The sequence below is a fragment of the Furipterus horrens genome, unplaced genomic scaffold (assembly GCF_987537825.1).
Source record: "Furipterus horrens unplaced genomic scaffold, mFurHor1.1.pri manual_scaffold_2, whole genome shotgun sequence".
In the NCBI taxonomy this organism is placed as follows: Eukaryota; Metazoa; Chordata; class Mammalia; order Chiroptera; family Furipteridae; genus Furipterus; species Furipterus horrens.
The window spans coordinates 845862-870376 of NW_028327172.1; the positions used below are offsets into that span (position 1 = coordinate 845862).

The window sequence follows — 24515 nt, forward strand, 5'->3', positions numbered from 1 at the left end:
ATGGAAGGCTCAAGCCCAGACACCGGCAGCCACGCGACCCACACCACACACAGTATTACAAGGGAAGACAGTGCGTGCACAGTTCTGTGACAGTCACAGGTGTGAGGGAGAGGAAGCTATGGTCCTGAGACGGGGTGGCCCTGGCCCACCGGGTGCGTCTCCCTCTGGCTGGGGCCCCTGCGAATCCCACCAAGCGCTCTGTGGGACTGGTACCCGTCTCCTCATCAGTCACCGTGAGCCAAAGGGTCGCCGGTTTGATTCCCAGTCAGGGCACAAGCCTGGGTTCCGGGCCAGGTCCCTGGTTGGGGGCATGTGAGAGGCAACCACACACTGATGTTTCTCTCCCTTTCTGCTCCCTTCCCAGCTCTCTAAAAATAAATATGAAATCTTAAAAAAAAAAAAAGCCTTTTGCTAGCCCGAGGGCCAGGAACAGCATCCAATGTCCCTTTAACCAGTGCCAGCCAGGAGGGACACACCACGAGCCCACCTGCCAGCCACCAGCTTAGTTTTAGGGTCCCAGAAGCCAAAATGAAAACATACAAGCAAATAGGGAAAAGTAGTTTTAATAACATATTTCGCCTAACCCCAAATGTCCTGCCAACATGTAATCACTATACAAACATCAATGACACCTGGCCCTCTGGCACACATCCGGTGCACGGCTGCCAGGTGCTGCTCTGGAAGGCCTCACCCCCAGACCTCCTTCCTGGCCCCCCTATTCTCTGTATGGTGTGAGGCGCGGGCCAAGGGTTTAAAAAACAGATGCAGCACGCCATGCCTTCCGCCCCCCACCAGCGTGCACGCCCTGAGCTCCCAGGGTCCCCATGACGCCCGCAGACGGGGAGCAGAGGGCAGCTGTGCGTGTCCAGCCCCTGCCCCGGCCCCGTCTCCAAGGCCCCCTCCCTCGGGCAGTCCAGACGCCAGAGCAGCCCGCCCAGGATCCTGCCGCTGCTTCTGTCCTAGCCCCCCCTGTTCCACTGCCCCCAGCTTTGGGGACCGTGCTTGCACACGCACGGACACCCTGTCGGCCCAGCACGTCGTTGCAAAGCATGGCCCCTTGGACCGTCTCTTTCTCCACTCGCGCCATTTCTAATCTCAGAGACGTGAGCTCGTCGGCGGGCCCCCTGCTCCAACGCCCGCGCCCAGCAGCCAGGGGGCCTTCTCCGAGAACCCGCCCAGAGAGCGCCCCAGGACTGCACCCCAGGTCTGCAGAGGAAAGGGACGAAAGGGCGAGAGGCGAGAGGGAACCCGCCAGGCGCCCCTCGCGGCCCGGCCTGTGCGCCCGCGGGCGCCGTGCCCACACCTTCCCGAACACACGTCCGGTTCCGGTGAGCTCACCCGGCAACACACCGGGCGGGCTCTTTCCGTCTCCCCGCGTCCCCCGCCAGGCCGGCCGAAGTGCGGTGCTAGGTCCCCCAGCATTTCCTCTGGGGACAAGCGAAGCCCGTTTGTACTTCCCGAGGGAGGCCGGCCTGGGGTGATTTGCATGCGCTCATTTGCATACGTCACCACCCCGCGAGGCCGCCCGGCGCGGGTGCCCCTACTCTCACGTGCGTCTGCACCCCACGGGGCGTGTCTCGTTATCCGTCAGCTGAAAACCTCCTCTGACGCCCACCGCGACCCCTCCTGGGCCCACTGGGCCCTCGGAAGGGACTCCTGAGCCCTGAACACGGGACCCGGCTTATCTCCGGGCCGGCGGCGGGCCTGACTCCGCTCCGGCCGCTCTCGGCCGGCGGAACCGTGCGGCGGCTCCGAGCCCTGCGCACGTTCCACACGCGCTCGGGGGGTGCGTGGGCGGCCGCCGTGGGTGGCAAGACTCTCCACATCCGGCCAGGCGTGGGCCCCGCGGTTCCCGGTCTCTGTCTCCGCGCGTGGGTTCCGCCTCCCTGCACCTCCCTGGGGCCGCGCCAGCCCCACAACCTCCCGCGGCTGGCTGCCCGGAGCCCCGGGAACGGGGGAACGCGGGAAGCGAGCGCCTGCTTTCCCTTTTCCCTGGAAGTCCGTGTCCTTGCAGCAACCTCTCCGACCTCCCCACCCCCGGCCCCGGCGACCACCCCCTACGCTGTTCCTACGAGCCGGCTTCCTTTTCTGGACTCCACCGTCGGGAAGTGAGGTCGGGCGGCGCTCGTCTTTCTCTGCCTGACCCCATCGGCACCATGCCCTCCAGGCCCCGTGTCGTCGCCGCCGTGTCGTCGCTGCTGTGTCGTCGCCGATGGCAGGATTTCCTCGTCTTTCTGAGGCTGAACGGCCTCCGCTGTGCGCAGGACCCTGCCTTCACGGCCATGTCTCGGCTCCTGGAACAACGCCCCGAGGCGACGGCCTTGTCTGGCAGAGCCCCGGCAGCTCAGTCTGTAGCCCTGCAAGGGACCACCACGCTGTCCCCACGGGACTGCACAGTGTACGAGCCCCCACAGCACGCGGGGTCCCCTTCTCTCCGCATCCCCACCAGCACCTGCCGTCTCCTGGCTCGCTGATGCGAGCCGTTCTGCCCTGTGGCCGCGGCTGCGTCTGCCTGAGTGGCGGGGATGGCCGGCGCCTCTGCGTGCACCTGCAGGCGGTCCGCACGCCTCCTTTAGCAAAACGCCTGGTCCCGTGCTCTGCCCATGTCAGCTCCTGGCAGCTTCCGGGTACTAACCCTTAGCAGACGCACGGTTGTAACACGTCCCCCACGCCCTGGGCGGCTCACCCCGTGGCCCGTCTCTGCTGTGCAGGGCTCCTCTTCAGCCAGGCGGCCTGCTGGTCTGCGCTCACTGCCTGGCGCGGGCGTCAGAGCCGGAAAACCGCCGAGACCAGCGTCAAGGAGCTCACGTTCTTCCGAACGATCGATGGTTTCCGGCCTTCCGCTCACGTCTCGCCCCACCAAGTTCACGTCTGTGACCAGTGTAAGACAGCAGTCCAGCCCCGTTCCTGCGCACGTGGCTGTCGGTTTTTCCAGGCCCCTTTACTGAAAACACTGCCCTTTGCCCCTTCTGGATTCTTGGCTCCTCTGCCATGACCTAACCAGCCACATGAGCAAGGGCGCACCCCCGGGCTCCTGCTCTGTCCCCTCGGCCTGTGGGTCTGTCTGCGGGCCAGGCCCAGGCCACTTAGATGACCTAGTTTGTGTCCTCATTTGGCACCAGGCAGTGTGAGCCTGCAGCCCTGGCTCCTCTCTCAGGGCCGCTCTGGGGTCCGCTGCGGGTCTCCCCGAGCTGAGAACAAGTGTCAGTTCTGTTCCTGTGACAAGTGCGCTGGACCGTGGATGGGACCGCGCTGCATCTCTCTGCAGGTCTCTGGGCAGCGCGGTCGCGGCCACACTCACTGGTCTCACCTGTGAGCGCTGCGCCTCTGCGGTTACCCGCGTGGCTCCAGCGTCTCCCATCAGTGCCTCGGGGCTTTCTGTGCACAGCTCTCCCTCCTGGGGAAGCTCACCCCAAAGTACTCCATTCCTCTGACGCTCCTACACATGGAACTAGTTTCTCTCTTTCTGACAGACACGTGACAGGGAGCTCCATCCTCACTCCCACTGGGTCCTGAGGCTGGAGTCAGAACGTCCTAAGAGTTCGTAGCCAGCAAAGCCACACACACACAGGAGGCCGGGGGGGGGGGGGCTCTCCAGGCCAAGGAGACAGCGAGCGCACAGGCCAGCGGGCTGACCAGGCTGCAGCACCACAGGTGGCCACGGGGTGGCGGCGAGGCTGGAGGGATGGGGAAGACTTGGCCTTCATCCTTTAAGTGGGAGTATGCCTTGGTGAGCTCTCTGGTGGTTGGTGGAAGATCCAAGTCAAAGACGGCAGCATATGTCCACCCCCCAGCCCCTGCCCTGGTGCCCATGTCTGGGATTCTGGGGCCTGGGCCTGCCTGCAGGGAGCCCCACAAAGTCGGGCCCTGGTGTGGCGGGGCAGCCACAACCACGCATGCCAGCAGCAGGACACGCCTCCCCAGCAAGGCTCCAGGCCCAGGCACACAGGCCTGAGTGTGGGCTTCACCCCAGGCCCCTAAAAACGTCATTTCAGGGACATCTTATTATCTGTATTGAAAACTAAAGGCCCAGACTTCTGGGAGAGAAACAACGGTGGAAAAACTGCAGAGCTGCCTGGGGCCCGGTGGGGGCGGCCGGCCAAGCCCAGCACCCCGCCGCCCACAGTGCCCACAAGCGCTGTAAGACCACAGCCGTGCGCGGCAAGCCCTGACTTCCCCTCCCCACCAGGTGGTATGGGGGACAGCCAACTCCACCGACACGCCCAGGGTGAGGCCCCGCCACCCCTAGTCTTAGCTCCACGGGTGCCCGCTCAGACCCAGATGAAAGCCGCCCTCCTGCCCTCAGCTGCGCCCGCACGCGGGGGGCCCCGCACCCCGCACACCAGCGGTCACGCTCGTGCTCCACAGCACCAGCTCTGACAAGCTGCCTCACCGCACGTGTCCCCAGAGAACAGGCTGCAGCACAGGGACGTGCAGCGTGCTAGGAGAGACTTCAAAGCAGCTCTGGCCAGCCACGGACTGGGGCCGGGGGCCTGGGGCTCGGGGCCCAGGGCTGCGGATTAGACCTGACCCAGAGAAGCCTCGCCTGAGCACACGGCCAGGCCGCACAGGGGTCCAGACATCTGACACCTGCAGGGTCACCCAGCACCATCAGGTCTTTCCGCAGTCCGGGCACAGCGGGGCTGGCACTTCAGTGGTGCGGGCTCACTGCCTGCATGCCACGTGGAAATGCTCCGTGAGCACAGACCAAAGCGCACCGCTGCCACCCACCACGGCAGCAGCGTGCCAGCAGTGACCCCCACAGGCTGGGGCGTGCTCACCAACCGCTGCCAGTGGGAACAGCACGAGCACCCACCCAGCAAGCACGCACCTCACGCTGGCAGAAGGGCGAGGAGAGCAGGACGGGACACCCGAATGCAGACACCTGGTGATGAGACCACCAGGACAAAGGCTGGAAGCAGGTGGCTGGCCTGGGCTGCCAGCGGCCCTCACTGCCCAGGGCTCCCCTAGAAAGGGTCCGCCCTGAGAGCAGCCCCGCCCCCAGCCGCTGGCTGGGGCAGAGCCTTTCAGAGACCCCTCTAGTGGGTCCTGTCCCACCTGGCCCCTGCCAGCGGCACAGCTTCAAGGACACTTTGGGTGTCCTTGACGCTCCAAGCAGGAGGGCCCATGACAGACGCGGTACTGCTCAGAAGGTCCAGGCACGGGCTGGCCCCAGAGAGGGCTCCCGGTCCCCCTGCTCTCTCCGGGGGCCTGAAAGCAACGCCGGCCCCGGCAGCTGCTCCACAGACCCAGGCCCAAAGGATGTCGGGGCCCCAGAGCCCAAGGGATGCGGCTGTGCCTGGATGCGCTTCCCCAACCCCTGCTTCGGGGGCCGCCGGCTGCAGGGCGGTTTCTGCACTTGGGCCTCCTGCCTGCGCGCGCGGTTCCTTCTCCCTGGGCCCCGCCGCACCTCCCCTGCACCTGGAAGATCCCCATGCACCCCCCCCAACGGCCGGACTGAGCTGGGCTCAGGGCCACCTCCGCCCGGCCCCCCACCCAGCTCCACGTCCCCTGTGTCTGCGGTCCCACGCGCGTGCCGGCCTCCTTCGCCACCTGAGAAAGCGGAACCTGCGGCACAGGGCCAGGACCCAGAACAGAATGAGCCCAGCCGGGACCTGGAGGGCCCGCTGCTGAGGATGCGGCCCCGCTCCTGTGGGAAAGGCCAGGTCACGGTGGCAAGACGTGGGCCGGTGCAGACCCCACAGAGAAGCAAAGCACGCAAATCCCCACACCCCGGAGCATCGCCTGGCAGCACTGGCCAGACGGCCACCACACGCAGCAACACGGATGCGCTGTGCCGGAAAGGAAAGTCCACAGAGACAAGAAGAAAATCAGACGCTGCCCAGGGCGGGGGCTGCCCAGACCAGGGAGTGACCGCCGACGGACAGCGGGTCTCTTCTGGGGGGATGGCGATGTTCTCAAATTAAACTGTGGCAATGGTTACGCAACTCTGTAATTTCGTGAAAAATTACTTAATTGTACACTTAGAACAAGGAAACTCCACGGTATGTAAATTACACCTCAGCGAGGCTGGGCGAGTTCAGTCTGGGTCTCCCCATGATCAGACACAGTCGTCAGCCACCGGCAACATCCTCCCATGAGGCACCATGCCAGGGGAGACAGTCACCGCCCCCTCCAGTCCCTGCAGACAGGATGTGGCTCCACCCAGGCGCGGGGGCCCAAGGGCAGAGCCAGGCTCCTGAAAACCTGTGCGCTGGCCCGGGGCTCCGAGGCCACGCACTCGCGTGCCCATGTCTACTGCGCCTGCCGCTTGAAGGAGAACAGGAGGTGCTATGTCAAGGGGGCCACGGCCCCAGCAAGGGGGGCGGGGACTCCTGGGTGCGCTTGCCACCCCCGGCTGTGGGACCAGGCGGGAGGGCGGGCCTGTCCCGGCAAACCTCACGGTGCGGGCACCATGTGGGGCCAGTGGGAGGGCGCATGTTTGCTCCCACCAGTCAAAGAGAAGGTGAGTTTCCTCTGCAGCATTTCCAGAACCTTGGAAGCTTCTGGTAAAACTTAAACTACACTTTCTTCATCCGCTCACAAATGCCCACGGTTGCCAGTCAAGGATAAAACAAAAGTTTTCCCCAAACCACCAAACACTGCGGTGGGGCTGCTCCCCGTCGCCGACCCAGGGGCCAGACGTGGCTCCCGCCGCTGCCCTTCTGGGGCTGGCTGGCTTCCTTCCCGGCCGCAAGGCCGCCACCTGGGCATCAGCTGCCCAGACGGGGGCAGCTGGCGTGAGAAGCGGGGACCCCTGCACGATCGGGAAGGCGTTTCGGCACGCGGGCTCCGACGGCCGGCCCCTGCCCAGCCCGGGGAAGGCAGAGGGGAGCAGGTGTGCACAGGCCGCCCTGCGACCGCTGCGCCAGGTCCGTGCCAGCGACTCCGGCAGCAAGTCCCAACGCACCGGCCTGGCCCTGTCTCTGCCTCCGCCTCCGAGCAGGCTTCCCGCAGGGCCGCCCTCCCCTCAGACGCAGTCAGGAGCCGAAGATACACCGCCCCGTTACTCAGCAAAGCCTCTCAGGGACAAAACAGTGTCACCAAAGAAGGGGGCATGACTGCTGCTACGGTCGCGGCCATGCTTTGTCGCCTGAGATGAACTGAAGCAAAGAAACTGCTTCTTTAAAATAAAAAAAAGATTTAAAACAAAAACAGAGCTACAGTCCAAACTACCTGGTTGACAAGCAATGCTGTGAATTAACAAACATACCAAGCCACAGTAAGACAAGAACACATTTCCTGCATTCTCCCAGGCTGAAGCCCAGGTGCAGGACTCACGGCCAGCTCAGGCCGCGGCTGGGAGTGCACACGCGGGCCGGCTGTCCTCGGAGGGAACAGGGGGCGGGGACGGGCTGCAGAAGTGGACACGCGCAGGCGACATCCAGGGGACGCTGCTGCTTGCGCACTGTGCGCCTAATCTGGGCACCAGCACCTTCACACTTCCCAGGAGACGCTCAATAAAGGTGTGGGAAAGGCAGGGGTCCCCAGCAACCCCCCCCCCCCCGTGTCCTGTGACGTCACACTGAAAACGGGCTCCTGAAGACCAGACTTGACCACTGACCCTGCACCACCTTCACTCTGGGGTTGGGGTGCAGGGGTGGCATGTCGCGGTTAAAGACTCATTAGCAAATTCACGACTTACAACGCCCAGGACACAGCCCACTGAGAGGACCAAGCCCCGCTCGGAGCCCTCTGACACCGCCGCCCTTTGGGTGCGGCCAGGCAGGGGCCCACGCAGCAGCCGCTCCAAGCCTCGGCGTCCAGCAGCTGGACCAGCCCCCGGAAGGGGGCCCAGGGGTGAGCGCGCACAGGCCTCACCGGACCGCGGCCTCAGACAGCCCCCGGAGCCTCGCCGGTGAGCTCCGGGTCGGGCATTGCTGACAGCCGAGTCCTACAGCGCAGACGGCGGTGGGTTCCGAGGACTCGCCGGGCGAACGCGGGCTGCCGGCAGGGACAAACCGCGCAGCCGGCTGACCACACAGCCGAGCGGACCCCGCGCCCACCGAGAGCGCACAGGGCTGAACCGGGTCGGCCCCTCCCGGGGGGCGCAGGAAGCGAGTGTCCACGAGCGTCCACGATTCCCACGGAGCAGAGGCGGCTGCTCGCGCTCCAAGGCCCCCACGAGACAGCACCGGCGGGCACACAAACGCTCTTCTCGGCCTCCCCCGACGTCACACGCAGATATACGGCCCTTTCCACCTCCCAGGAGGCCTCGAGGGGCCGGGGCCGGAGAGGCGAGCGGCCGCCTGCAGAGCTCACAGCGGCAGGGCCGGGGCGACGGCCTCCCGACGCCCCCGCCCCGCGCCCCGCGCCCCCTGCGCTCCGCTCCATGCTGCGCGGCCTGACGCGGATCTTCCGCGGCCTCGCAGCTCACCCGGCAGGCGCTAGTCCGCTGGCCCCCGCCTTCCCGAGACTCCACCCAACCTGCAGGCAAAGGCACCGCCCGGGGAGACAAAGACCCTCCCAGCCTCCCAGGACGCGGGCGTCGGCACCAGCCCTGCCACCGCGGCCCGGCTCCCAGCCCGAGCCCCCGGACAAGGACCGGGCCCCCGAGCCGTGCCATGAGGCCGCAGCCCGGGACGGATGCGGCAGGGCCGCCTCTTCTCGGTTCCCGAGGACAGGACGGTTAGAGAAGCCGCTCCACCACGGAACTTCTGCAGGCGACGTGACGGCTTCCTGCCCCTCCGGTCCGCAGCGCGACACAAAAGCGCACGGGGGGGAGGCCCGGCGCGCCGCTTCCGTTCCACCCCGCCCCGCGGCCCGCTCCGCCGGCCGCCGCGCGACCAGGGCCGCGCCCACCGCGCCCTCCCCACCCCCAAGCTCGCCCCGCTCGCCCGGCTCACCCGGCCCGGCGTGCCGGTTAGGCGGGGCCGCTCGCCTCCGCTGTCCTCGCTGCTAAGGAGCTGCCTTCTGCCGGCGTCAAAGTTAGTTCTCCCGGAGGCAGGTTCTCCGCGGCGACCGGCGAGAACGGCGCCCGCTCCGACCTCCCAGCGCGCCGCACACCCGGCGGCGACGTGCGGCCGGCCTGACCCGGGTCCGCTGCCGGGGAGCGGCGGGGCCGCGGGGACGCCGGTCCTGCCCGGGCCAAGCGTCGCCCCGCTCCGGGTCCCGACAGCCGCGCGTCTCGCCCCCGCCCGCAGCGGCCCCTGGCCCCGCGCCGCCACCTCGCGCCCCGCTCCCGGTCCCCGCGGAGACACCCCTCGCCGGCCCAGCCCGCGCCGCCCGCACCGGATGCCCTTGACCGGTGCTGCCCGCGGCGCGGCCCGCCGCCCCTCCCGCGGCCCCGGCCCTCCGCTCGGCCGCCGGTCGGCCCACTCACCCCATGAGCCAGTCCATGGCTGCGCGGGACCCGCCGCGCCCGCCGCCCGACACGCTCGGCCCTCTGCCCGCGGCGGCGGCGGCGGCGGCCGGAAGTAAACACTCACTCGCACACGCCCACACGCGCGCCGCGGGCGCCGCCGGAAGTGACGCGGGCGCGCCGCCTGCTGGGAAGCGTAGTCCCGCCGGCGCCCAGCCCCGCGCACAGCGCTCGGAGCCTGCGCTCGGCTTGCCCCGCACGCGCTGGGACCGCCCTCGGCCGCCCGGACCCCCGGCGGCCCCCGCCCACCCTGGCTGTCCCCGCACGCTCGCGCTGGCCCCTCGCGCACAGGGGAGCAGCCCCCAACCCCTAGAGCCCTGCCCTCGCCTGCAGGTCCCCTCCTGTCACCTCGCTCCTCTCCAGGCCCAGAAAGTCTCAGGCGTCGGTCGTGCCTCTCAGGCGCCCGCGACAGAAAGGGGAAAGCGGACGGGCACTTCTCGTGGACGGACGCTGGAGGCTCCCGGCACGGCCAGGAGGGCCGGGCAGACGGGGAACCGGTCTGCGTCCTGCCGCCCCGCAGGGAAGGGACCCGCGAGGAGAACGTTCCGGCCCCAGCGCCCCGCAGCCGCGCGAGGCCCGCTGGGGAGGCCCCTCCCGAGTGAGAGCTCCCGCAGGGGCCCCGTGTCTGGTGCACCGTGACGGTGGACCAAAGACAGAGCTTGGGACGGGGGCGCCTTCAGAAAGCGGGCGCCGGCCCAGCCGCGGGCTGCCTTCCTCCGCGGTTCTGGGAGGGTGGGAAGGGAGCCCCTTCTGCCAGCACGGGAGCCCCAAAACTGGGGTGGGGGGCGGGCGTCGGCTGCCAGCGCGCCGACGCCCCGATGCCAGGCCGGGGACCCGCACTAGAGCAGGCGGGCGGTGGACGCGGGCGCGCCCCGGCTGCAGGGGCTCCCCCCGGGAAACCCGGGCCGCGAGAGGCTGGCGGCTGGCAGACGGAGAGGCAGACGCCGCCTGCCGAGGAGGGCCTTCCTCGGAAGGAAGGCCGTCCGCCCGGTTCTGCGCCTTCGCACCGACACCCGCCGTTCTTCGGCACCCGGAGGGGAACCCACGTGGCTGCCCGCCGCGGTGCCACTGCCCTTCCTATCCCGGAAACTCTGCTCCCCTCTCCCTAGTGGGTTCCGCAGCGGCCGGGGCGCGCGGAGGCCTCCCTTGTCCCGTCACTTCTTCGTGACCGCCACCATGTGAGACACGAGTGAGGACAGCGTGCCGTCTCCGGAAGGAAGAACGTGCAGATGCGTGGCGGGGGCCCGCGCTACAGCTGGGAGGCTGTCCGGCCCACGCTCGCCTGCGGGCTGTATCTGCACCTGCCACGGAGACCCCACGCCCGCCGCCCCGCAGCACGAGCCGCTGTGATCTGGCTGCTGTGCCCCTCCACGAGCTGTTCGCTCGGCGTGCTGGTCCTAGGCGTGCTTCGGGCAACCGCCAGGTCCCATCCGCCTTCCTTCCTGTCCCCACTGTGCCCCAGCCATCCCGTGTCCCCTCCGCAGCCTGGGGTTCAGATCCCAGCTCTTCCACTTACTGGCGGCTGGTGGCTTGGACAACTTAACACCCCTGTGACTCAGTTTCCTTATGCGTGTAATGAGAGTGTTCCCAGGTGTGTCGTAAGAGGCTTCAGGAGGTCCCAGGGGGAGGCTGACGGTGGGAAGGTGGGCAGGCACGACGGGCACGCCGGGAGTGCCCCCCAGCTGTTCACGCAGCTAACCTGTGCTCCAGGCCGATGCCCGCCCCCTGGGTGAGGCTGCTTCTGGGCACGTCCCACTTTATGGCACCACGTCACTCGGCCTGCCACGGGCAGTTCAGACTGCACGGCCATGCGCTGGCCCCTGGTCTGTGCACAGCCGCAGGCGGAGCCCAGGGACAAGCCGAAGCCTGCATCCCAAAGAATCGTGATTTATTTCCTAAGAGGATGTGGCTCTGCTCCGAGAGCCCGGGGCCCTCCTGCCTCCTCGTGTCAGCGCTCCCCACACTCTCCACGCACCTGGTGACGGGGGAGTGCCAGGTGGTAGCATTGTCAGGGCCACAGCCTCAGCCACACCTCCTCAGCGTGGGCCCATTCAACGCTGCTCCGAGGGCCCTTGCTAATGAGGACCAGCGCCCTCAGGGAGCACTAGCCTGGGGAGCACTAGCCTGCGTAAGCTGCCTGCCCTACATCCCCGTCCATCTCCTCCTCCTCCTCCCTCGGGAGAACAGTCACACCACTGTAGGGACAAGGAAGGTTGGGGTGGCAGAGGTCGAAGTGTGCCCCTCCCCCCACAAAGAGAAAAACTGAAGTCCTAACCCCCCAGGCACCTTATGTGGAAACAGGGTCAGATGAAGTCCTACTGGGGAAGGCCGGGCCCCTAATCCTATATGACTGATGTCCTTGGGAAAAAGGGAAATGGGGACCCAGAGATGGATGAGCACAGAGGGTGCCAGCGTGAAGGGTCCCAGGGAGAAGGCGCCCTCAGACCCCTGCCTCCCGCCCTGGCGGCAGCAGCCCCACCGACGCGGAGCATGGTGGGTGTCTCATCTCACACTGAGACAGCCCACCCCTGCTGTTCTCAGCTGTCGCCGGTGGGACTTGGCCGCTGCAGCCCTAGGAAATGGACCCAGGCTCCAGGCTTCAGCCTCGCCTCTTTCTGCTGGCACCTGCCTCTGCCCAGGTCCCGAGGGGTTCCCGGGGCGGCTGAGCCAGGGACAGGAGGCGCTTGCTGTTCCCAAGGATGCTTTGCTTTAGACTGTGGACCCCGAGAAGGCAGGACCTGCAGGAATCTCCGCAAGGAACTTGTCCTCCCTCATGGGGTGGACCGCCACGAGGCGTCCAGGAAAAGGGTGGCACATGGCTGAGTCTCAGCGGGCAAAGCCGGCTCTCCCATCAATGGCTGACCCAGGACACAGGCTGAGCCCTGCTTGGTCCTCCCTTCTCTTTTCTGGCCTCTGGCCTGACCCTCTCTGTGCCACAGTCCCACTGACCGCCCCCACTCCTGCCACCCGGCAGGCCCCTGGTCATCATGTATGGGGGCAGAGGGCCTGCCTCTGGCTGTCTTCCCTTCCCCCACAGCCAATGGGGACCGTGGTCTGTCAGGGCAGAGCACCCCCTCCCGGTGCCAGCTGTCCCACCGGGTGGCCTTGGCACGGGGCAGGCCTCGTGACACACATTCTCCTGTCCTCCGGAGGCCGGAGAACAATGGCCCCCTCTGGCCTCCTGAGCTGGCTCCTGTGCTTGGGACAGTCCCAAGTAAGGCCGAGGGTGAGGGACGGAGGTGCCAGCAACAGAGAGGGCCCGCCCAGCCCAGACAGCCCCTCCTCCCCACTGCCCCAGAGGGCCAGCATTCCCTTGGTCTCAAAGGAGCCCGGGGTCTGCTCTGGGAAAGGCCCTGCAGAAAGCCAGTCCCCTGGGTGGCCTCCTCGTGACCCGACCCTCCCCCTTCCAGGGCATCGGCCCTTCTGAGTCTTCACTAAACTCCGTGGATGCGCACTGGCCCGACCGCCCTACGTGAGCTTCTAACATGACCTCACACCACTGTGGGCGCCTAAGGTGTGGTGACTTGCCCCAGGTCCCTGGGCGCACAGGTAGGGACCTGGCATTCCAGAGCCATCTGCTCCCAAGCCGGCCACTTGCCCACTCCGGCCTGTCCCCCGGCAGGCTCTCCTCCCTGGGTCTGGATAGGACAGAGGAGGGGGTCGCCCCGGGAGCAGCCCGTGGAGCGGGCCTCCTGTCCCACACCGGCATTGAAGGGCTGAGCTGCTGGGGGACACTCCAGCTCCAGTGCCCTGTCCCCAGAGGCAGGAGAGACCCTCTGTGGCGTGTGGCTTAGGTTCTGGCGGAGGGACTGGTGCCCTTGGGGCAGCCAGGGCTCAGGGCCCACCAGCACCACCTGGCATCACTCCTGGGACGCTCAGGCTTCCCTGCACCCCCAGGCGGGGGCCTCGGTGTCCCCGTCTACAGGTGTGGCTGAGCCACCTGGCCCACGGTGCCCCTGGGAGGCACTTCCACCCAATGCTCCTCTCTCAGGGCTCATCACCACCATGCCCGGCCCCCCTGCCCACCTCACACCTGCGTTCCAGGTCCTTCCTCCTCCCGCTCCTCTGAGCCCCCCTCCCTGGAACCTGCAGGGGACTACAATCCCCCCATGAAAACGGCGGCCAGCCAAGGTCCCAGCGACAGCGGGTAACTGGGTTCCCAGAAACGGGCCTTGTCTGTTTAACTGAGGGCTGCTGGGACCTGTCAGGTGACTGACTCCTCGTGTTTTCTTCACTGAGTTCCCGTTCTTTTCTCTCGTTCTTTCTTTGTTTTCTTTTCTTTTAGTTTAGTTTTAGAGAGGGGAAGGGAAGAAGAAAGAGAGGGCAAGAAACATTGATTGGCGGCCTCTTGCATGCACCCCAACTGGGGACCTGGTCCGCAACCCAGGAAGGTGCCCTGACTGGGGACTGAACTAGTGACCTTTTGCTTTGCAGGCCAACGCCCAGCCCATGGAGCCACACCGGTCAGGGCTGAAGACTTATTCTTTCTTTTCAGGACTTTATTTATTTATTTTTAGAGAGAGGGGCAAGGAGGGAGAAAGAGAGGGAGAGAAACATAAGTGTGTGGTTGCTTCTCACACGTCCGCAACTGGGGACCCGGCCCGCAACCCAGGCCTGGGCCCTGACTGGGAATCGAACTGGCGACCCTTGGCTTTGCAGGCCGGTGCTCAGTCCCCTGCGCCACAGCAGCCGGGGCTGAAGGCTTATTCTCGTGCTCAGCACCCATGCCCCCACTCCCAGCTTCTGGCTGTCACTTCAGGGCCTGTGTGTGTGGAGACTGAACCTTTAGAAAATGGAATGGAGATGTTGGGGGGAGAGGGGACCCGTTTCCCGAGGGTGCGGTAAAAAGCAGCCACAGACTGGGTGGCTGACGTCGACAGAGATGTGTCCTCCCCCAGCTTTGGAGGCCAGAGTCTGACGTCAAGGTGTCGCAGGCCTTACAGGAGGACCTGCCTGGTGTCTTCCCAGCTTCTGGGGACGGCAGGGGTTCCAGGGCGTGTAGATGCCGCGCTCCGATCTCTGCTTCCCTCTTCACGTGACGTCACCCCCGCCTCCCGTGTGAGTTCCATCTGTGTCCACACTTCCTGCTTCTCCTGAGGACACCAGCCACAGATCAGGTCCCCCGACAACCTCGGCCCAATTACACCTGCAGAGACCCTGTTCCCAAAGAAGGCACTGGGGCTTAGGGCTCCCACGTATCTTTGGGGGACACACAATTCAGCCCATAACAGGGGTGACCGCTCAGTCGAATCGCCGAAAGCACAGCGGATGCGCTTCCCTCTGGGAGTCCCCACCGAGTCGCAGCTGCAGGTTTGCCGCCACCAGCCTCAGTGTGACCCATCTGCATGGTGACAGGTCGAAGCATCTTTTTCAGGAATGCGTCCTAAGGTCCAACTGGGTGCTTCCCCGCCAGTCCCCACATCTGTGTCTTCCATGCTCTCGACTCTTGAGTGGGGATTTTCAAGAGCGTCACTCACCTCGGTCCTCTCTGGCCTTGACTCCGGGGGACAAACTCCCTCTACCTGGACCCTCTTGCAGCAAAGAGAATGGGAGGGGAGCCCCTGCCTACCTACCTGTACAGTCTCGAAGCACACAGGCTCCTCCCAGGCGGAAGGAGGCAGTTCCCTTTCATTGTCGGTGCCGCTGGCCAGCCCAGGACGGCAGGGAACGACTTCAGGAAGGGAGGCTTCTCTGGGCGCCTGTCCAGAGAGACTTAACGGCGGGCGCACCGGGCGCGGGCCCTGGGCCCCAACTTCTGAATGGCCCCACAAAACCCCAACTTCACACTTTTTTCTAATGACACCAAGTTTGGTTTCATATGTGCAATTTTTAATTTATTAAAAATGTGGTTAACAACATGTATTTTTATTTTCCCTGTCTCTCCCTTTTTTTTAAGGCGCCCAATATTTTCTTCCGCGCCAGGAGCCTCAACCGAGCTTAACCCGCCTCTGCGTCTGTCCCCCAGCAAAGGGCAGCCAGATTGAATGGGTCTCCCGCTGCCTAAGGCCACAGGCCCAGCCTCGCCAAGTGTCCCATCCCCCTTCCTTCCTTTCTTCCTTCTCCTCACCTGAGGACTTTTTTTTTTTAATTGTTTTTGGAGAGGAAGGGACAAGGGATCATATGAGTCCAGACAGGGGGTCGAACCCACAACCCGAGCATGTGCCCTGACTGGGAGTTGAACCCACAACCTTTTGGCTACCGGACGTTGCTCCAACCAATTGAGCCACACTGGCCCAGGCTTGGCTTCCATTTTTCAAAAGAAGATGGCATGCAGGTGTTTAGGAACGTTTCCCAGAGACACACCTGGCCTCAGCCCAGGGCTGAGTGATCGGAGCCCCGATGAGTCTCAGGTAGGGTGGGCACAGAGTGGGAGGAGGTGCTCGCTTTCAGGGTCGTGGCGGCAGCCTCAGCGCCCCCCTTGCCTCACCCTGGCGGGCCTGGACCTCCGGCCCCCATTCTAGATGGACTCCAGAAGGGAAAAGCCCTGGAAGGTGGCAGGGCACCGGCCTGCAGTGGGCACCCCAGCACAGCCTGCCCGCTCCCACCCCGACTCCCGGGGTCCTGCTCCTCCCTCCGCCTGTTGGTTTCAGTGCAGAGAACTCCTGCTCATCCCTCAAAGGCCTCTCTCAAATGCCCCTTCCTTGGGCCATCTTCCTGCTGCCCCCTTCCTCTGAATAGTAGCATCTCTTGCATATACACTGTCACAGGAACCACTGACGTCACCGTGGGGGTGTGCCACATGCCCCCTGCCGCTCAAATTCCACCCACAGGCGCTCCCCAGGGCGTGAGGGGTGTGGGCCCTGTCTTATGCACACCCCAGCACCAGGGGACTCCAATACACATGAAGTGAAACAATTCACAAAGGTGGGAGCAGGGATGGAAGTCAGCAACAGTCTCTCCCTGCTCCCCACTCGCATTTTACGATGAGAAGCTGCACCTCTGGTCAGGCACTCGCCCTAGGTGCAGTGAGGAGCTGGGGGAGGGGGTGCGTCGTCAACTGGGTCTGCTCCTGCTGCCTTCCCAGATGGGGACTCACAGGCCAGCTCTGACCCCTGGGGCCCAGGGGAGCTCAGGTCGACCCCCACCCCCACCTCCAGCAGCCAAGAATGGGCAGGCGCCACGTCAGGGTGTAGGGGCATGGGGTGTAGGAGAGGCTGTCCTGCTGGGAGCCTTGTGCCCTGGAGATGGGCGCCGGGCGCCCTGGGGGTGTGGGTGGGCTGGGGGAGTTGGAGCATCAGGCCGGCTGGGGTGTCTGGGCCTGTCACTCAGAGAGCTCAGTGGGGTGGGGAAGGGCGGCCATCAGCCCCTCCATAGCTGGGTGGGGTGTGGTACCCAGAAACATTCAAGGGGGAGGAAAATGGGGAGCAAGGCAAGGGGGACTGCCTAGGCCTCACTCCCTGTCACCCAGCCCTTCCAAGGGGATTCACAGGACGCCTCCCCAGCCCCTGCTGGACTGGGTCGCCTGCTAGTTGAATGTCATGTGTGTGTGCTGTGAACAACAGATGGAAGAGGTGCCTTAGGCTGGAGGGCGGGGCCCCTGCATTCCCAGCTCCTGCTCCCCCACCTTGTTCCACACAGCCCTCTCTGGCTCCAGTCCCCACGTTGGCTGGGGCAGGGCAGGCTGGGGGCCCCCAGGCCATGGCCCCTGGCAGGTGTCAGTGGACCCAGCTCCCCTGGGGACCGCCCCTCACCCCCTCTAACCAGTGGGTGGAGTCACTAGATGGGAAGTCACTATCAACAAGTGCACGCACTCCCTGGGGAGCTTTGTAAATACAGGGTCCTGGGCCCTGCTCCCCTTAGGGCCTGACCCTGTAGTCCGGGTGGGGCCCAGGGACAGGCCTGCATTTGAAGAAGCTCTCTCAGGGGATCATGAACAGCAGCAGGTGGGAACCCTGGGACCAGATGGCCCGATGGCACTTCCCGGTCAGCCTGGTGCCTGCTCTGGTCTGCAGAGACTCCAGTCAGTCGGCCGGGAGCCTGGCTCTGCAGACCCATGGCAGAAAGCCTGTTCTTGAGGCAGGACACTGAGGTGCTTCCCCGGGTCCTTGGAAGAGTGGGTGCCTGTCTCCCACTCTCCCTCGCTCCCTCCCTCCCTGTGCTGATACCTGCTATGAGCTGGATTGTGTCCCGCTCACAAAAAGACGTCCTGGTCCCCAGCACCTACGAATGGGACCTCACTTGGGAATAGGGTTTTGTGGATTAAGTTTGTTAAGATGAGGTCATGAGGGGGACCCTGATCCAATGTGACTGGTGTCCTTCTAAAAAGGGAAATGTGGACACAGAGGTGCACACAGGACCGGCGCCATGCGAGCATGAAGGCAGAGACGGGGACCCCAGAGTGCCGGGCCCTGCGGGCAGCGGGGGGAAGAGATAGACCTCGAGCAGAGGGGGTGAGTACATGCGCCCCCTCGGCTGTGTGGGGAGCCCGTCAAGGAGCACAGAGCACACCCCCAGACCAGGGGAGGCACGCTTACCAGGAAGAGGAAGCGGGGCGGGGCAGAAGGGATGCTGAAGGCTGGTGGAACCTCCAGGGGTTGGGGCAAGAGTCAAGAACCCGAGCCGGTGCTGCTTCCGGAGGGGCGGGGGTTGTGCGCAGTGAGGGTTCGGGTGTGCGGCGGGGGAGGGGCAGGGGAGCAGTTGGAGGGGTTGGGATGAGAGTCCAGCCAGACTTCAGGCAGCACCCAGCAGCTTGGCAATTCCGGGTCTGACGGTCCAGGATGAATGGGCGGGGAGACTCAGAGCCGTTGCCGGTTGTGGGCGGTAGAGGCTGCAGTCGGGCCGGGTGGGGGCGCGGGGCTGGAGACGGCAGACTCTCCGGAGCCCCGGGCCACGCTTCGTCCCAGCCTGCAGGGCCCCCGACAAGTGGGATGTGCAGAGCCTGCTAACGGGTGAACTCGGCCCGCGACGATGTGCCCCTCCCCGGGCACGGGCAGCAGATGGCGCTGCCCGGCTGCTCTCCGCCGGCGGGGCCCCGGGAGCGCGCGGTGGGGTGGCCGCGAGCCCAGGCCGTCGCCCAGGCCGGGAGAGCAGCGCGCACTACGCCCCGGTCCGCAGGCGCACTCTGGAGGGACGTCTGTCCCGCCCTAACCGAGCAGGTGTTTGCCCACCTGGGGCCACGACAGGGGCCGGGCCGCGGAGCAGGTGCGCACCGCGCCCGCCTCCGCTCCCAGGGCGGGGCCGGCGAGGGCGCGCGCAGGGGCGGGGGCCCGGGGGCCCGGGGGCCCGGGGCGGCGCTTTGAGGATGAAAGGCGCCGCGCTCCGGCGGGCGGCGGCGGGGAGTGGGCGCGGCCTTCCCGGCGTGAGCTCCTCCCGGCCGCGCGGCGCACCCACTGCGCCCGGTCTCGCGGCCCTGGGAGCCCGGGGCTAGCCCAGCTGTGCGCGCCGGGCGGGTCTGGCGGCGGCCTGGTCTCCCAGGAGCGGGGTCGGGAGGCCCGAGTGTGATGAGGGCTCTTCCCAGAGGGTCCAGAGACCGGCTGCGCCCGCTGCAGCCACGCACTGCGGGCTCCCCTACCCCGGGCCGGACGTCACCGCCTGCCCGGCGCCCCTCGGGTGCCGGTAGGACCGCTGGTGGGGCAGCCACACGTCCCCGCGCTGGGTCTTTGGCCTCGGCAAGGGGAGGGGCAGTCAGCCACCTGCGGGAGAGGTGAGGGCCCCGAATGTCCCCCGACTGCCCCAAATCCTGCCCCTCCTGCAGTTTCCTGTTAGGGACGACTCCGGGGGAAGGGCCTTATCGGCGGCCCCCGCCATCCCCTTGTTCTGGATCAGCCCAGAGGCCTGCCGCCCGGCCAAGGTCCTTCCTGCCAGCTTCGCTCTCCAGGACTGCCCAGCGGAAATGGGGAGCAGAGAGGGGCAGACGCCTGGGTAGGGGGAGCCTCAGAGAGGGTGAGCGTTGGGAACCCGGGCTGAAGTCACTGGCGAGGGAGGAGGCCCCGGAGTTCTCTGTCCGACCTCTGATCACAGCCTTGGGAAACCCTGTCACAATGGGGCTCAGTCCTGCAGGCCTGTGGCTGCCCAGCCTCGGCCCAGGTCCCCAGACCCCCCAGAGAAGTGGGCAGGAGGAGAAAAGGAAGCTGAGCAGAAGGGCCACAGGCACCAGGGCCGGCTCCGGGGCCCCAAGGCCTCCCCCATCAGCCGCAGGCGGGGCGTGTGTCCTTGGGCAGGTTGGCCTTACCTCTGAGTCCCCTCCCAGTCAGGGAGGTTCCGACTGGATGGTACAGGTCAAGGTGCAGAGAGCGAGCCTCCCTCCCGCCAGGCCTGGGCAGGCCCGTGTCCGCAGGCCCCAGGGCCCTGAGAGGGTGCTGGTGGGGTCTCCGGCCAGGGACTCGGCTGGGGTGGGGGTGCAGGAAGGAGAGGCAGGAGTCTCAGTTCAGCTCTTCCTGGGAGGCAGAGGAGGAAGGGCACTCCGCTCACAGGCCACCTGGGACAGAAAGTGGGGAGCTGGGGCGGGCACAGGGCCCCCTCCCCCTTGTCCCTTACACCCCGCACCCCCTCCCGGCACCACTTTGGCTGGGCTGGCAGAGTTCTTGCCTTCACCCTGCTTCCCCAAGTGTGTCCCGATGCCGACGGGCGGTGGGGGCAGGGCGCTGAGCACAGGGCTTTGTTTTCCCCTGGGCACCAGGTGCTCCGGCCCTCCCTCCTCCCGCCTGGGCTCCAGAACTCTGGCCCCCTTCCACCTCCTTCCGTCCTGTCCCCCCGCTTCTATTTCAAGTTCTCCTTGGCTATTTATAGTCACGTCCGCCAATTGCATCAGGCCAGTCTGGCGTCGCCGGGCCCTGATGCCAACGGTGCCCTCGCCCTCCACCTCGTCCCCAGCACCACCTGCCCTGCAGGGCTTTCGGGGCCAGGTGGCCCGGCGTGTGCTGGCGGGAGGGGCCCCAGCTGGGGCTGTGGTACAGGGAGGAGCCGAAGGAGCACGGGGCTGGGGGTGGGGTGGAGGCCCCAGCGCCCGCCCAATTCATGGCATGGAACAGAGTAAGGGGCGATTTGCCCCTATCCCCTGGCAACCCCGCTGGGCCACGCCTCCTGTGCCCTAGTCTCAAGTTTGCATCTGTAAGGACACCCCCCTTCTGGGCTGCACAGTGGCTTCCCCTCCCCCACATTCCCAAAGTTCCCTCATGGAACCCCTTCCTGGCTTCAGGGAGACCCTCTCCTCTTGCCCCCTCCCTCCCTCTCCCCGTCCCTCCGCCTGAGGTTCCCCAGGAGGAGACAGGGGAATGGAGCTCCCCAGGCACCTGCCTGCTGCTGGCCCGGGCCTGTGGAGGCCTCCCTGGTCCCAGCCCTGCCAGGCCTCACTCCGAGCTCTGGGAACCAGCCCCATAGCTCAACCCCATTTTCTCAGGCCCGACCAGACTAACTCTGGCCCCGCCCTTACCCCCGCCCCCCCCCCCCTTCGTAAAGCCCCTGCCACACCATCAGGCCTGGGCACACCTTCATAAAGGACCTTTTGTCTGGAGACCCTCACCCCGGGGCTGGGAGCAGGCCCAGGACGGCCTTAGTAGTCTAGACCTCTGCACCCGCCTTCACCAAAATGGGTGAGAGTCCTCAGTGGGTGGCTCCACAAGCCCCACCAGCTGGGAGGGACACCTGCACTGACCCGGGTGTCCTGCCAGCAGGAGATGACCCCCTGGAGGAGCCCCACCCAATGGGCCCACTCTCACGCCTGTCTACCCAGCGCCTAGCTCTCTGCACCCCTTTCTGGGAGATAGGGCACCAGCTTCCCAGTTCCATTATTCAGGTCCTCAGAGGCTCGTGGCTTCTCCTGGATGGCAATGGACCCCACCTGCTCAGGGTGGACCCCTTTTCTGTGGGACACACAAACCTGCCCATCCCCTCTGCCATTCAGAGCCATGCAGAGCTGGACATAGCCCGCCTCCCATCGACCTGGCCTTGGGCAGAGGCCGTCAGCATAGACCCAGTGCAGTGGCGAGTCTGTCCACGCTCGGTGGCCCTGGCTGCGATGCACCAGCCTCTCCAAGCACAGCCTGGCCTTCAGGGGCTGCCCCCACCCCCAGCCCTGGCCTTCCTGAGACCTGGCTGGACCTGCGCAGCGGGAGTGCCTGACAGATCCGTCCACGGGAGCATGAACTGTCTGAGTGGCCACTGAGGCCGGCCCCTTCCAGGATACTTCCGGGGACTACTTAACGGCAGCTAAGCCCACCCTCAACTCTGGGGACACTGGAGAAGTCAGGTCCCCACCTTGGGCCTCGGAGAGGGCTGAGCTGGGCTTCCACTGTGGTGTCCAGCTCTGAGACTGATAGTGTGGGCTTCATTCACTAAATATTGACAATACTGACTGGGTGCCTCTGACTAGCAAGGTCAGCACCTCTCTCAGGTCTGGGGGGGGTGGAGTGCAGGCAGGTGCGCAGCTGTAACGCAAGGCAGGCTGGCAGAGCGGTGGCATGTAGTCACTCTTGCCTTGTCTCCCTGCCATCCTCCCATTCACCAGCCCATCACTTCCCATCCACCCATGACCCATCCGCTCCCATCCATCCACCCTCCACTTCCTATCCACCCATTCACCATCCGCCATCTGCCCGCCATCCATCTAAACATTCAACCACTGACCCACCCCCTCCGTTCACCTGCTCCCCACCCATTTCAGCCACCCACTCCTTAATCAGCCACCCACCCATCCTCTCGCCCACCCCTGCACCCATCTACCCACTCACATGCACACCCATCCATCGCGCCCGCAGTCTAAGTGCCCGACACGTAGTGCTGTTGATCGTAAGGTGAGTGCCTGACACGGAGCTCCAGGTGGCCATCATGCCTAAACAAGTGGCCAGCTCCCCTGGCTACCCCCTCCTTGAAGGTCCCCTTTCAGAAAGCCCTGGTGGCCTAGATAAGTGAGCACTGGGGTGACCTGCTGTCCCCTCCCCGCGCCTTAATTTCTGCTCCTCTGTTTTAAACTTGCCAAGAAGGAGTGAGCCCGCGACACCCTGGGCACCGCCCTCGACCCCGATGGTGGCTGAGCCCCGTCCTGCTGCCCCCACCTCACCACGTGCCCTGGGCACCGGATGTACGTACGCTCCAGGACTGGCAAACAAACCTGTTATCTGAACGTCCCTGGGGCCAGTGCTGAGCACGGCTCACTGCCCTTAGAGGAACTGCTGGGCCGGGCCAGGCCAGCCATGCCTGTGGGGGGCCCAGGGGTGCGGGTGGGGGCGGGGGGGCAGGTGTCCTAACCAACAGCATCGCCACCGACAGGCTGAGCCCCACACACAGAGCCCGTTGCCACTCTCTGCCTACAAGTGCCGACAGCTCTTGGCCCGGAGCTGGGGAGAAAGGCGGGAGGAGGCGTGCCCAGCATTTAGGGGACCCGTGTCATATGTTACGGCAGTGGGGGGCCAGAGCAGGTGGAGGCCAGCCTGGGCAGCGGGGCTGGGTTCCATCCTGCCTCACCACCTGTTTGGTTCGGCCCTTGGGCAAGTAGACCTCTGGGTGCCCAGTCCTCTCGGTCAGTGGTTGGAGTCCCACCCTGCCCCAGGGTCCGAGGCATCAGGGACCCAGCAGGTCACCCTAGGGTGCCCCCACCGCCCACTGCCACAGGGGCTGAGCATTACGGGTGGGGACGCACTGCCATGCTGCCTGAGACAAGCACCAGCCCTTTCCAGTCCTCCTTTTAGTGACTCCAAGGGGCTGCCAGGGTTATAAATAGATGTTCTTGAGCTAAAAATAGCTCTGCTGGAGTGGCCAGCCCACGTTTCTAGCTTTCGGCCTCTTTGAGGACTCTTACAGATGTAGGATTCAAGGACTCCGGCTCCTCCCGCAGCCCCGACGTGTGCGGGCCGCCACGCACTGGCACTCACATACACACATGCAAACACACGGGTCTGGCGGGTGTCACTGGAGGGGGACACCTGCCTACCAAACCTCCAAGGTCAGGCCCCCGCGAGGTCTCACAGCGTGTGGGCCACAGGACCATGGGCGGAGGGCGCAGACCTGTTTGGAGCTGCCTGGAGCCAGAGGGAGTGAAGTTCCTGGGAAGTACCTGGGGCGGCACCTGGCACTCGGTGGGCGCTCAGCAGCGGGCGCCGTGCTGTGGCACCGTCCAGGCAAACTTGGCAGTGACCCAGAGCGGTGCTGTCTCAAAGCCCCCCCAGGGAAGATGTGTACGCATCGCACGCGTGCACGCACACACACAGCACACACAACGTACGCATATACACGTGTGCGCGCGCATGCCCGCCACAGCCTGGCTGCGAGGTGGGGAGGCCTGCAGGAGGGCGGGGCTGCCTCGAGAGAGGACCCCAGAGCAGGACAAGGTGAGGAGACAGCAGAGGCCCTTGTAACCACCACGTGAACGTATGACTTTGACGAACCGTTTCTGTGACATTAAAAAGCTGGTGCCCTCTGGCTGGCTGGACCCCTTCTGACGTGAAGGGAAAGTGTGGTGTGGTGTGTGCACGCATGTGCCCACGTGGGGCGCCAGGGGGCCTGTGGGGACGCCTCAGGTCATCCCCTGTGGCTCTTCCTGGAGAGCAGGGTGGGGGCGCCAGGAGGGCAGCACTGAGACTTTACTTTGCGTGGCTCTACGTTACTGACGTCTTTGCTGGCGGTGCTGCCGGGCGGACTCTGTACACGAGGGCACCGCTGGGGCCTGCGCTTCGCCCTCTGCGCAGTGGCCCTGCTCAGCAGTGCCCCCACCCGGGCCTCCGCCCTCTGGGTTTGGGGCAGGCTGGCTGGCCGGGCCCAACACACCAGCCTCCTGGCTTGGGGTGGGGGGGCCTTCAGGACCCCCTCCCCACCCTCCCTCCTCCAGCCCGAAGAAAGAGGCAGCCAGAGGCGCGGAGAAAACATCCACCTCAGGATTTATTACAACACATTTTTTTCCAAATACAAAAGTAGGGTACAGGACGGAGCAGGAAGCGGGGCCGCGCTTGGGGTCTGAGGCGGGGTCGGCAGGTGGCCCAGTCCAGAGACTGGGTGCTGTGCAGGGGGGCCCTGCCACCTCTCCTCTGCTAGACTTCCCAGCAGATAACAGGAGGGGGCCTGACCCATTCTGGGGCCATCCCATGCCAGGGCACAGGGTGGGGGTGGCGGTGAAGGGCTGAGGGAGACTTGGAGTGGACAGGGGCTCCTCCCCTCCCTGCCTGGGACAGAGGGTGGGAATGACCAGGGAGGCCCCCCAGCACAGAAGGGGGACCTTCTGCAT

General features: G+C 65.6%; 1 protein-coding gene across 1 annotated transcript in view; it reads right to left on the bottom strand.

The window, feature by feature from the left end:
• The window catches only part of MOB2 (MOB kinase activator 2), a 31584-nt gene extending 22155 nt beyond the window's left edge, over nt 1–9429 (bottom strand). The window contains exon 1 of the mRNA XM_090292637.1: nt 9323–9429. Within this exon, the coding sequence (XP_090148763.1) occupies nt 9323–9339 (17 nt within the window). The 5' untranslated portion in view covers nt 9340–9429. The remainder of the gene's footprint in view (nt 1–9322) is intronic.
• Between the last annotated feature and the right edge of the window lie 15086 nt (nt 9430–24515).